Consider the following 14,659-nt stretch of genomic DNA (forward strand, 5'->3'; position numbering starts at 1 on the left):
GCAATGGCGCGATCTCGGCTCACCGCAACCTCCGCCTCCTGGGTTCAGGCAATTCTCCTGCCTCAGCCTCCTGAGTAGCTGGGATTACAGGCACGCGCCACCATGCCCAGCTAATTTTTTGTATTTTTAGCAGAGACGGGGTTTCACCATGTTGACCAGTTTGGTCTCGATCTCTTGACTTCGTGATCCACCCGCCTCGGCCTCCCAAAGTGCTGGGATTACAGGCTTGAGCCACCGCGCCCGGCCCCTGTATACCTTCTTAAGTTATTTTGAATAACATGAACATGCTGACTATCAAAAAATAAATAAATTTTATTTTTTAGAATAAGAAAAGCCTTTGGAAAATTGTATGTTTAAGTATATACATACAGTTGTCTTCTTTCATTTCATATATGAGTGTACAGATTAAAGAATAATCTCACAAGTTTTTTGATTTAGTATATATGTTAACATATACATGTACCAGAATATTCAATCACATAAAAAGTATAAATTCACCTATTTGGGGAAACATAAAATCATACTGGAAACAGAAGTACACGGTGCTTCAAATTCAGAATCCTGAAAGTTTAGAAAGCAGTTTACCTTCTCACTTTTCAGATAATTGAAATGAAATCACAAAAAAAAGTTAGATTGCTTTCTAAACTTAACCTGAATACAAGCACACCTTTATAAACTGTTAGGTTATTGTAGAATAGTCCTAGTTAACACTAAATTATTTCAAAGGAATTCTAATGTAGGTATCTTGTTTTAATTTAACAAAAATATTTATTAAAACTGTCACCTCTCAGCAAGCATGGAGTGCAAGAAACTTAGTCCCTAATCCTAAGTAAGCCCAGATACAAGAAATGTAACTTTTTCTGCAGCTTAACTTAATTTCTTTTCCAAAACACCTATTTCTATAACATGGCTGACGTGTAATCTCAGTCCATTTGAGTTGTCACCTCATTTTCACAAGACTGTGTCTAAGTTTGGAGAACTTAACTAGTTCCAATATGTTGAGGAGTGCGACAGTCTAGTCCAAGCTGGCATTCATTGAGTTGTTCCATGCCAATAGTCTGCATGGATTGCTGCTGAGTTGGTGCTCAATTCCATCCACTTGACTATCTCAGATATCTCTGATACTTCTGTGCTACTCCTGGTTGCACAAGAATCATTCTGTTGCTCTTGCTCTTGATGTGTCATTAGACACAGGAAATTCAGGTGAATAGTCCATCTACCAAAATTGTATGCAGACATTTAGGGTCCTGCTGTTTTCTAAGTTCTACTTGTGAAATTTAGCACAGGTCCCTTCTGCTCTTGAATCTAACAAAACTACCTGATGTACTGCTATCTTCCCCGGAAGACTGCAGTATTATGGCCAACAGATATTATGGCCAACATTCTCCCAAAATCTAAGCACTGATTATAGTTAAGTGTTAAAAAGTATTCATGCATTTAAGTTAATTTCCTCCCTTTATTGGAAAGACTACCTGCTGAGTATCCATTTGATTTTCTTAATACTCTAACAACATGATGTACCACCATTATATAAAATAATAAAATTAAGAAAAAGGGTTTAAGCCACTTTTCCTTTCCAGGCAAATGATCAAAAGTAGCTCTTTCATATATCAACTCACCAGTCTACCTAATACAGATAGAAAAAGGCACTTGGCCAAGAGTCATTTAAAAAAACAAACAAACAGAAACTTCTCCGAGTCTTGAAATTCTTTTCCAATTCCCTATCTTAACATGCACATTAAGATGCTATTCTTTCTCATGGTATAGGACAGACTGCCCACATTGCAGTCAATGGACAGAGTCCCCACAACTGATACAATGAGACTACCTCCAGGTCCATGAGCTGATCCATGGGGCTGGAGGGTAGGGATCTAACCTGTCTTCCCTTTCTCTCACAGACTAACCTTGTGACCTCCACCTTACTAAATTCATTGATATGCCTGTTCCAGGTAGTTGACACAACTCTGATTTTGACAAACTACTGAATATGTCACCTGTAACTGAACTTGGCAGATAAACACCTGATTGCTGTGCTGCTGGATATTGCAAATGGACGTTTCTCTAAACATGGACCATTTTAGTACCTCAGGTACCCTAACCTTATTAGACTGGACCTGACATATTGCCACAACTGACTCTGATACCACAGGAACAAAATACCTCCTTAGATGTCAATTCACTCCTGTCCCATATGGAAGCAATTGAATCATCTGGGAAAAGGGACATATGATCTGCCATTGGAGCCATTTTGGCCTCGATGGCGGTGGCCATTTCTTTCTCTATTCCTGCTTCCACCTTACACAAATTTTTCAATTCCACTCAAGTACTTTGCCTACCAGGAGGGACTTCTGGCTGGTTGATCCCCATGGTAACCAATGACTCTTATGTTCCCAGAACTGTGTGCATTCTTCTTGGGATATTATTTCTCTTGTAAAAATCAGGCTTTCAACATTCCTACCAATGTAACATACATATATAGGACATTGACAAGAGATACCCAAATATTCAAAACAGTCCCTCACATTAAGTATATACCGTTATATAAAACAAAATGAGAACTCCAAAACTAGATAGACTCCGGTTATTCAGGAGAATTGCCAGCTGGCATTACTTACTGTCTACTCATGGGAATACTCCAGACCACTTTTCTCACTGTCAGCATCACTCAAACAGAAAAGGTCTGCAACCTGTCTTTGACCCTTAATGAGGTCATTAATGACACTACTTCAGCTTTGGAAACAAAACAGACTAGCCTCAACTCTTTGGCCATGTAGTGTTAGCTAACCATATAGCTGCTGGCCAACTATGAAGATATCTCTGTGATTGCCAGCCCCCTCATATTGCACCTAGATCAATGAAAACTGGCAAAGTAGAACAGCCCATCATAAGACTTAAGAAAAAAGCCTCCTGGCTCTCTAATGTAGATCAAGCGGGCTATGGGACATCTATTACTGGCTTGGCGATAGCTAGGGCTCATGGTTACATTCAGTTCTCCAAGCAGGCCAAATCATCCTGCTTGGAATATGATTAATCATGGCCATAATCTACTGTGGCCTCAGACATTATCCTGTTTTTGACAGAACACTTAAAGTCCAACCCATTCAGGTCCATGATGGGGCAGCTTATTTTTCTCACTCAGGTCTTGAAAAGTCAAGGTATGGAATTGGGAATATGGCTCTTGTCTAAACACTATGACTGCTAGGGCCCAACCAAAGGCCTCTTGCTACCCTCTGTACAGCAGACTTGGTGCACAGCTAATGCACTGCAGTCTCTGAAGTGAGTTGCAGTCAAAGATTCAGGCTCCCCATGGCTGGCTGTGCTCAACTGCATTTCTGCACTTAAAGGCCTCTTTTGGTGGAGATCTTTTTTTTCCTTTTTTTTGAGACGGAGTCTCACTCTGTCACCAAGGCTGGAGTGCAATGGCACAATCTCGGCTCACTGCAACCTCCACTTCCTGGGTCCAAGCAATTATTCTGCCTCAGCCTCCTGAGTAGCTGGGATTACAGGCACACACCACCACGCCTGACTAATTTTTGTTCTTTCAGTAGAGACGGGGTTTCACAATGTTGGTCTGGTTAGTCTCGAACTCCTGTCCTTGTGATCTGCCGCCTTAACCTCCCAAAGTACTGGGATTACAGGTATGAGCCACTGCTCCCGGCTTTGGGTGGAGATCTTCTTATGGGAGGAGAAAGAAACCTTACAAATACTTTTTCTGCATTCTGACTTAGTACTTTTCCACTCCTAGCTCCTCTTCTTCTCCCACCCTCCCCCTGGGTCTATACAACTGCAGGAGCTTTTTGTTCTGAGCTCCCTCAGCAGTCAAATGATTTCCAGCATCTGGGCTGATCCATCTGACCTTTGCTGGTGCTGCGCCATGGGGACAAACAGAACAGTGGGGGAGTAAGCACTTTCTCCAGTTTAACTTTTTGCTTATAATATTGCAGCAAGTAAGTAAAGGCTTGACCGTTAATTTCATTTTGGTTTCTTGTCTCAATCAGCTACCCTAACAACTGGCAGTTCAGCTCTCTCCAGCTCAGCTAAGCTCTTGACAGAACTTAACTTTGTGAAGGCAGCCAATAACTACATACAATCCACAGTATCTTCTGAAAACATCTGAATATGGCAGTCATGTTCAGTTTTTTAACAAAATACCAGAAAGTACAGACTCCCCATCATTTCCATTGTTACATTTACATATTAGTTTCTGGCTATAATTCAGTGACTTTTTAGTTGATGTAACACCTTTTCCCACATGTAAGATGACTCAATTCATCTGGCATGACTGGTCGGCAACTTGATATATACCTTCTGCCCCCGAGGTCCCGGAGGCCCTTCTGGACCAGGAAATCCAGGCAATCCTGGGTGTCCTTCCAAACCTGGAAACCCTCTCTCTCCCTGCAATGAAATGAGAATGAAAGGTAAGGTAATGTGTGAATTTTCAGGCACAGGCATGGTTGAGATTCAAAAAGATTACATGACTATCTAGACAAAACTAACTTAATTTAATTATCTAAATTCACGGTATCTACTAACATGGGGAAACCTGTTAAGATGTGAGGCGGGGAGAGGGGCGGGGAAACACAAACCATCTGGAAATTATACAGTAATCTCTTTCTTTCTTGTAAAAGTAAAAAGGATATCAGAGATGAAATGATATTTAAACATACTGACATCGAGAGATTAAAAGAGAAGATAGCAATAAATCCAGGAAGCCAGATCTGTAAGGGTTACAATAAATAAGTATGGAGCAGGGAAGGGTAAAAGGAAACCATCAGAGAAGCTCCCAGACTTGAAATTAACCAGAAAAAATCTTCAGAACATCAAAACTTGTATAATGTTCTCTAATTGTAAAATTAATACTAAAAAGGAACACACATTCATTGTAGAAAACAAAAATATAAAGAAAACAACACCATTTATTCCTCTACTCAGAATAATTACTTGAATTGTGACTCAAGTCTCAGTTCTAATAGCAGCATTTATCATCCCCAGGACAGGAGGACTGCCTATCTACCAGGGAGGCCCCACCATATCTTAACAGCACCTGTACAGTAGATTGCCTTATGTGAATATCTGTACAGCCAAAAAGATGGGGTAGCAGAGCCAGCATGTGTACTAATGGTATTTAGATAACATATTAAGAGTTAGTTACTCTGCATACAGCCAATCCTTGTAAGGCTGTAAACTCTATTACTAGGGGATCCAATCACAGATAAATCATCACTATGACGTTTAGGAACCGCAAAGGCTCACAGCTCCCTGGCACATGCTCCAAACTACAGCACAACAAGCAGTTTCTCTGCTTTCCTAAGGATTGAAGGCTGTCTCTGGTCACACCTTGTTCTGGGAACCCTGTTAGCACATCCTACCCACAGTGACAGGCTGGATAGCACCTGAGAAAGAGAAAGCATCCATATCTACTAATGACTGACTAATGGGCCATTGAAGACACAGCAGACTTTTATTTCTACTCTGAAAAAGTGTGTGTGTGTCTCTGTGTGTGTGTGTGTGTGTGTGTGTGTGTGTGTGTGTGTGGTAAGTACTAAGTTTAGTCTAAAATGCTTAGATGATTTTGTATTGAATAATTCAACAATCATCCCATAATAAATATAAGTACTTTGAAAAGACCACTTCTGGTCAGTTTCCACTTTTCATTTCAAAGTTAATGAAGCAAATGTGGCCGGGCGCGGTGGCTCAAGCCTGTAATCCCAGCACTTTGGGAGGCCGAGGAGGGTGGATCACGAGGTCAGGAGATCGAGACCATCCTGGTCAATATGGTGAAACCCCGTCTCTACTAAAAATATAAAAAAAAAAAAATTAGCTGGGCATGGTGGTGCATGCCTGTAATCCCAGCTACTCAGGAGGCTGAGGCAGGAGAATTGCCTGAACCCGGGAGGCGGAGGTTGCGGTGAGCCGAGATCGCGCCATTGCACTCCAGCCTGGGTAACAAGAGTGAAACTCCGTCTCAAAAAAAAAAAATGAAGCAAACGTTAGTCAATTAATGACAAACAAAAACATTCCTATAGTTTTGACAATAATTATTATTGCCATATTACTACATTTCTTATTTTCTAGAAATATATCATTTGTTTTAACTAGTCATTAAATTATGATAATTTAGTATTCATCAACCTCAACACAATTGTTTTTGAGGAAATAAAGCAAGAGGAAGAAATTAAAGTTTTAAAATTTTTAGAGCTAGATTCCCTCAAATCCTTACTGACAGAGCTAGTAGTAGAAATCGGATCACAAGTTTCAGTGAAAGAAAGCATAAGGGAAAAAATCTAGTTAGAGTAGATTTCATAAGAGGAAAACAGGTACATTTTGGGATCTCAGCTGGCATTTAGAGCACATCTCTGCCAAACCCGGTGATAATACTTGAAGAAAGCCATATTTTCTCAGAAGCAAAACTGCTATCTGGCCTACAGGTAACAGAGGAATAAGCCAAAAATTCAAAGTGGAGATGGTAAAAAGCTTAATTTTGTTGATATTAATAAAACCATATACATACAAATGATATATCCTGAAATCTCCTTGCACTACAGTCAAATAATGTCATGGTCCTATCTAGCAGAATGGACAATATTACAGTAAGGAAGAGAGAAGGGCAACTACTGGACAAGAGCAAAGGAATTCAAAGATCAATACCAGAGCCTTTGAAAGGTACTAAGGTTACTAAGTAGAAAGTATAGAAGCCTTGAGAGAGGATGTGGTGGGGGTGGGATCCTCCACCTAATTCCTAATACATATGGTAGGGAAGGCTGACATTTGTTGTTTCCTGTTCTTTGCTACCTGTTGTTAGGCACTCATTTAATCCTTACAACTACTGTAGATTTTACTGTAATTTGCTAACACTCATAAACAGAAAATGGCTATTTCTAAAGGTCAAACTTTAAAAAAACTGGTTTATGCTTCCTATCCACATTTGCATAAAAATATTATTGGTATTTTCCTTTGTGGAATAATATTTCTCTCCCTCTGCCTATCCTTTAAATACTGATATTACACTGGTTTCCTTTTTTAATAAACTTCTCTCTCTTTAGTTGGGAATCTAAAATATCAACTACTTTTCCTACAATCTAGGCTCTCATAGACAACTGTCTCAAACATCTCCACCTGAATGCATACAGGCACCTAAAACTCAATGACAATAATAATAACCAACATGCATTTAGCATTTTATATATACCAAAGAATTATACTAAACTCCTTCCACGTTTTATCTAATACTCTTAAAGATAATATGAGGTAAACACTATTATTTCCATTTTATATAAGAAGAATCAGGACAATGAAAAATATTGTAATTTTCTTAAGAACAAACTCGATATAAACAACGTTGAATTCATTTTTTACCATCTTCTCTATTCCAGCAAATAGCACAACACAACTACCCCAGCCAGAAATTTGTAATAGCCTTGACTCACCTCCCATTACTACATTATCTAATTAATTAGGCCTTCTTCAACTTTGTATTCTTAGGGCCCAACAAAACAAATAGTAAATACTCATTCGATGAATAAACATACTTAATGGATTAAATAAAATATATGGCATATGCTTTTGTCAAAAGTTAAAAACATATAAGAGTTAGGGCTATGGTAAATTATACAAAGGATAACTTTTAGTGATACAGCTGTTTTACATATCATAAGCTAGTATTAAGAATGATAAAAATCTGACATACTGAGAAGTAGACTAGTTTGTGAGTTAAAAGCGTCCATAAAAGTGTTACAATTTTCAGAAAGCACACTTTATAATCACAATAAGAAAGTTGCATAATCATGCAACTTTAAAATAAAAAAGTATTTTAGGAATAGGTTCTCAAGGAAGAAAAATTAAACAGGAAAATATTAGAATTCTGAGGATAGGAAAAATATAAAATAAGACAAACTACTATTATAATAATTGAGTTTAAAATTATTTCAGATTATAATATTGTAAAAATGTAGAAATTATATGGACATATTTATATGAACATATGGGCAAGGCAAGACCCTTAAAGAACAAATGAAAATGATAATTTTGTTAGGTAATACAATATAGGGAATTTTGCCCTCTTTTTTGCATAATATCTATTTTGTTTTTGTAATTATATAGCACAAGGAAATATTTGATGTATTACAATTGCTAGAACAACAAAATAGACCTTTGGTAACTGCCAAAATGGAGATACTCTAAGTCAGGTATAAAACTTTAGCTTGCATTAGAACCACTGGGAGACCTTATTAAAACACACATTACCTGGCCCTGACACCAGAGTTAGATTGAGTAGGTCACCTACAGAGCTTGAGATTCTGTATTTCTTTGTTTTTTGTTTTTTGGTTTTTTTTTTTTGAAGCTTAGGAAATGTAAATTTTATTAGTTATGCACAAGAATTCTTAGCTATGTATTTCTTTTTCTTTTTTTTTTCTTTTTTTTATTGCATTTTAGGTTTTGGGGTACATGTGAAGAACATGCAAGATTGTTGCATAGGTACACACATGGCAGTGTGGTTTGCTGCCTTCCGTCCCCTCACCTGTATTCTGTATTTCTAACCAGCTCCCAGTATATGCTGATACCACTGACAGAGGCACACTTTGTTTAAGACGGTTTGACTGTGACACAGATTTTACATCGTCAACTGATTAACTTGTTCTCACCAGGGATCTAGCAAGTTTTCTTTGTTAGCAATGTGTACTTGGACACAGTCCTTTTAGGGAAGTCTAGATGTTTTATTTCTATATTAAACTTGTTTTTAAAAGCAGTTTTACTTAAGTAAAATTAACATATAATAAATCATACATATGTAAAGTATACTATTTTAAAAGTTTGGGGTTTTTTTTGGGGGGGGGGATTGAGACAGGGTCTCACTTTGTTGCACAGGTTGGAGTACTGTGGCACAAACACAGCTCCTAGGCTCAGGTGATCCTCCCACCTCAGCCTCCCTGAGCGGCTTAGACTACAGGTGTGTGCCACCAAGCCCAGCCAATTTTTATATTTTTTTGTAGAGACAGGGTTTCACTATGTTGCCCAGGTTGGCATCAAACTCCTGGGCTCAAGTGATCCACCTGCCTCAGCCTCCCAAAGTGCTGGGATTACAGGTGTGAGCTACCATGAGTGGCCAAAAGTTTTGACACATATACATACCAGTAAAACTGATATAATTTGGCTCTGGGTCCCCACCCAAATCTCATCTTGAGATTTAATCCACATAATCCTCAAGTGTTGAGGGAGGATCCTAGTGGGAGGTGACTGGATCATGGGAGTAGTTTTTTCCACACTCTTCTCTTGATAGTGAGTGGTTCTAACAAGATCTGATGGTTTTATAAGGGGCTCTTTTCCCTTTGCTCCTCACTCTTCTCTCTCCTGCTGCCTTGTGAAGAAGGTGGCTGCTTCCCCTTTGCCTTCCACCATGACTGTTAGTTTCCTGAGGTCTCCACAGCCATGCAGAACTGTGAGTCAATTAAACCTCCTTTGTTTATAAATTACCCAGTCTTGAGTATTTCTCTACAGCAGTGCAAAAATGGACTAATACAGAAACCATTACCATAATCAAAATAATGAGCATAGCCAATCCATTACAAAAGTTTCTTTGTGCCAATATCTTCCTTATGCCTATACCCTTCTTCCTACTCCTACCCACCCCAGGCAATGAGAGATCTGCTTTCTGTCACCATAGATTAATTTGCATTTTCTAGAATTTTATATAAATGGAATTATACAGAATGTACCCTTTTTGTCTAACTTTTCACTCAGCATAATTACTTGGAGATTCAAACTTGTGGTGAATATCAATATTTCATTACTTTTTATTTTCAGTAGTATTTCATTGTAGAGACATACTGCAACATGTTGCTTTGTTTACCTGTTGATGGGAAGTTGAGTTGCTTCCAGTTTCTGGCTATTACAAATAAAGCTACTATAAATATTTATGTACAAGTTTTATATAGGTATATGCTTTAATGTCTCATGGGTAAATGCCGAGGAATCAACAGGGTCATATGATAGGCATTTAACATTGTATGAAATTTCCAAACTGTTTAGATCATTTTCTACTTATACCAATAATCTATAATTGTTCCAGTTGCTTCCACATTCTCATCTCTACATGCTATGTCTAAAAGTTTTTAGTCAATATTCTAATAGGTTTATGGTGGTAACTTATTGTGGTTTTCACTTGCATTGCCCTAATTAATAATGTTGAGCATCTTTTCATGTATTTATTTGCCATCTATATGTTTTTGCTAAGTGTCAAAATCTTTTGCCAATTTGTTTATAATTAAATTTTATTTGGAGCTGTTTGGTTATTAAATTTTTGAGTTCTCTATATATTCTGGATATAAGTCTTCTATCAGATATGTAATTTGCAAAAATTATTATTCCTGGACTATGGATTATCTTTTTATTCTTTTAATAATACTTTTAGAGGAGAACAAATTATTACGTTTGAGGAAATACAACTTAACAGTATTTTCTTTGGTGGATTGTGTTTTTGATGTCAAATCTAAGAAACAGCTGCCTAACCCAAAGTTACAAGGATTTTCTCTTTTGTTTCCTTCTTAAAGACTTAAGAGATTTAGATTTTATACTTATCTCTATGATGCATTTTGAGTTAACTTTTATATAACAGTGTAGCCGCTTCTGTGCATATGCATATCTAACCCTTCCAAGACTATTTATTGAAAAGACATTCTCCACTGCCTTTGCACTTTTGTCAAAAAACAGATTCACTATTCACCTGTGAGTCTCTATTATGTCCCATTCATCTATATGCCTATCATTTGGCTAATAGCACACTATCTGGTTTAATGTGGTTTTATACTAAGTCTTGGAATTTGTACTGTAAATCCTCCAACACTATTTTTTATAAAAGCTGTATTTGCATTTCCATCTAAATCTTAGGATCAGCTTGTTAAATTTGTAGCCCCACCACAAAACCACAAGAATTTTGATTGGAGTTGCACTGAATCTATAGATAAGGAGCTTTTTAGCACATGTCATAACATTTTTCTACATTGACAAATCATGTCATCATCAAAAAAAGTTATTTCTTCATTTTCAATCTCAATCTGGATACTCTTTCTTTTCTTTTTCTTGTCTTACTGTACTAGCAATGTTTTTTTTTGTTGTTGTTGTTTTTTTTTTTTTTTTTTTTTTTTGAGACGGAGTTTCACTCTTGTTACCCAGGCTGGAGTGCAATGGCGCGATCTCGGCTCACCGCAACCTCCGCCTCCTGGGTTCAAGCAATTCTCCTGCCTCAGCCTCCTGAGTAGCTGGGACTACAGGCACGCGCCACCATGCCCAGCTAATTTTTTGTATTTTTAGTAGAGACGGGGTTTCACCATGTTGACCAGGATGGTCTCGATCTCTCGACCTCGTGATCCACCCGCCTCGGCCTCCCAAAGTGCTGGGATTACAGGCTTGAGCCACCGTGCCCGGCCTTGTACTAGCAATGTTGAACAGAATTGGTGAGAGCAATGTTCCTGAAGTTAGGAGAAAGGAACTCAGTCTTTCTCCATTGAGTATAATTTTAGCTGCAGGGATTTGCCATATGGCCTTTAAGGTTGAGGAAATCTCTTCTACTCCTACTTTACTAAGAGTAATTTTTATTAGAAATGGATGTTGAATTTTGTTAAATGCATTCTTTGCATCTATTAAGATAATTATATGGGGGTTTATATAATTATGCTCTAAATTTTGTTTTGGTCTTAATATAGTGAATCAAAATTTTTGATTTTCAAATGTTAAACCAAATATGGATTCCTGACATAAATCCCACTTGGTCACAACCTATCATCCACTTTATATGTTGTTGGATCTGATTTGCTAAAATTTTAAGAATTTCTGTATCTATGCTCACAAGGGATACTGATCTGTGTTTTTCTGTTTCTGTCATTTTGTCTTTGTCTGGTTTTGGTATCAGGCCTATGCTTGCTTCACAAAATTAATTGTAGGGCATTCCAGATCCCTATTTTCTGAACAAGTTTATGCAAGATTGACATTGTCACCTGTATAAATGTTTCAAAGAATTCATCAGTAACCATTTCTGGAACTGGAATTCTTAATTGGAAGGGTTGATAATTCAACTTCCTTAGTATATATAGGGCTATTTATATTTTGCTTCTTTCATTCACTCACTCACACATTTACTTGTTTTTGTTTCTGGTAATGCAGGTTTCTTAAGGAATTTGTCCATTTCACTTAAGTTGTCAAATTTATTGTTGTAAGTTGATTTGTGATAGTCCCTTATCAACCTTTTAATGATTGTAGAATCATTCCTGATATGGGTAATTTGTGTTGTCTCTCTATTTTCTTATCATCTATTGTGCTGTCAATTACCAACATTTGGCTGTGTTTTCTTTTTATTTTTTTCTATTTAATATATTGCTACTTTTATCTTTATTATTTCCATCATTCTCCTAATTTTAATTTGCTTTTCATTTTCTATCTTCTTAAGTGAGAAACTTCGGTCACTAATGTTAAATCTTTCTTCTTTTCTAACACAGACATTTAAATCTATTTCCCACCTACGCCCTGCTTTAACTTGATTCCAAAATTTTCAGTTTTCAACAATATGTAACTAAAATCATTTTATAATTTTTCTTGATTTCTTCCTTCGTCCAGCAGTTATTTAGAATAGTGCTTTTAAATTCCAAATAGTAGGAAATTTCTACAAATATTATTATTATTTATTTCTTACTCATTCCATTGTGATAAGAGAATATACTGATATTTTCAATCTTTTGGTATTTAGAGGGTCTCATTTTGTGGCCTATAATATTGTCTACACTGGTGAAAATTCCATGGCTCTTGAAAAAAAGTTACATTCTATAGCTGTTGGATCTAAGGCTCTTTATATGTCAATTAAGCCTAAGTTGTTAAGAGTAGAATGACTGAAATAGGAATGTTAGAATCACAACCATGATTGTGGATTTGTCTATCTCTTTATTTAATTCTGTCAGTTTTGGCTTCATATATTTTAAATCTCTGTTGTTACACTTGAAACAGTACATTGTGTTAAAGAGAGGGGAAAAGATACAGTCTTTTTACATATACCAACATTTACACCATTTCTAGTACTTTCTATTCTTTCCTGTAAATTCACACATCCATCTAGTGAGATTTCCCTTTAGCCTGAAGATATTTCTTTATATTTCTTTTAATGCAAGCCTGTTGGTGAATAATTCCCTATTTTTATTCTGAGAAAATGTCTTAAATTTGCCTTTATTTTTGAAGTATATTTTCACTGTATATAATAATTGTGCTGGCAAAACTTTTAGCTCTCTAATGATGTCTTCACATTGCTGTACACTATCCAACCTTTTCGATGAGAAGTGTGTCATCATTCATATAATTGTTCCACTGCATATGGTATAAATTTTTTTCTAGCTTATTTCAAGATTTTCTTTTAATCTCTTTTTTTTCAGTAGTTTCATTATGATGGGTCTAGGTATAGTTTTCTTCATTTTTATTTTGCTTGAGGTTTGTTGAACTTCTTATATCTGTAAATTTATACTTTTCATGAAGTATAGAGAATTCTTGCCATTCTTACTGCTCCATAATTTATTTCTTCTTTCTGCTATCCCGTTCTTTCTCTTCTGTCCTTAGATAACTCCATTTGATCATTTGACACTGTGACAGAGGTCACTGTGGCCCTATGCTTTTTTCGGTTTTAATTTTTTCTTCAGTGCTCTTCAGATTGAGTTTTTCTTCTGATTTAGCCTTAGGATCACCGACTATTTCTTTTGCCATCTCCATTCTATTGTTAAGCCCATCTGGTGAACAGTTTTTCTTCTTATATTCTGCTTTTCAAATATAAATTTTCTTTTTAAAACACAGTTTCTAGTACTCTGTTGTGATTCTTTATTTGTTCACTCATTATGAGGAGATTTTCCTTTTCTATTTTCTGCTTTAAAACATTGTCTACAAATTCCAACATCTGTGTTAGTTCAGGGTTGGTTTTTATTGATTGGTCTTTTTCTTGACTGTAGACCACTTTTACTTGGTAAGTTTTAATTGCATACTGGACATTGTAGGTAATATGGAGAGATTCTGGATTCTCTTAACTTCCTCTGAAGAGTATTGATTAAACTTCCATTTTAAGAAAGAGCATAGTTAACCCAGCTGAACTTGAACTTAAAACTCCGTTCTCCCTTCAATGGACAGCAGTTAAATCTATGCTCAGTTATTACAGCCTTCCAGCTGTTCCTTTTTGCTGTGTCCTATGAATCTTCCTCTATAGCTATAAACTTCAGGATTCAAGCAAAAATTTGGATGGAATCCATAAGCAATTTTGTGAGCTCTTTCCAATGTGTTTCCCTACATTCCAATATTTTCCCCCTCACCTTCCAGCCATTCTGGCATCCTCAACTCTGTCTGCTGACTCAAGACAGTAAGACCATGGGTTTTTGTCTGGGTTTTAGCCATCCTTTGCCATGTAGACTAAGGGCTGTACTCAGGGGAAAAGTTATATAAATGCACATATGTCCTGTGTACTTCTTTCTTTCAAGTGCAGAGTCCTCTCCTCTTTCTTCCTTTGGTTATTTTCTTGTACTATCAAATAGCTGTTATATTTTGTCCAGGGTATTTCATTCTTATCTCAAGAAAAGTTAATCTAATAAACATCACTCCACTATTATCTGAAATTAATCCCTCTTGGTATTTTCACCACTACAGA

The 14,659-nt window shown here is 36.7% G+C and overlaps 1 protein-coding gene across 2 annotated transcripts in view; it reads right to left on the reverse strand.

Moving 5' to 3' along the window:
• Positions 1-14,659, reverse strand: part of COL4A5 (collagen type IV alpha 5 chain) — a 243,291-nt gene that overhangs the window by 121,628 nt on the left and 107,004 nt on the right. For both annotated transcript variants that reach the window (XM_003935864.4, XM_074391651.1), the window contains exon 4: positions 4,306-4,395. In XM_003935864.4, the coding sequence (XP_003935913.1) occupies positions 4,306-4,395 (90 nt within the window). The remainder of the gene's footprint in view (positions 1-4,305; positions 4,396-14,659) is intronic.

The sequence above is a fragment of the Saimiri boliviensis genome, chromosome X (assembly GCF_048565385.1).
Source record: "Saimiri boliviensis isolate mSaiBol1 chromosome X, mSaiBol1.pri, whole genome shotgun sequence".
Taxonomy (NCBI): Eukaryota; Metazoa; Chordata; class Mammalia; order Primates; family Cebidae; genus Saimiri; species Saimiri boliviensis.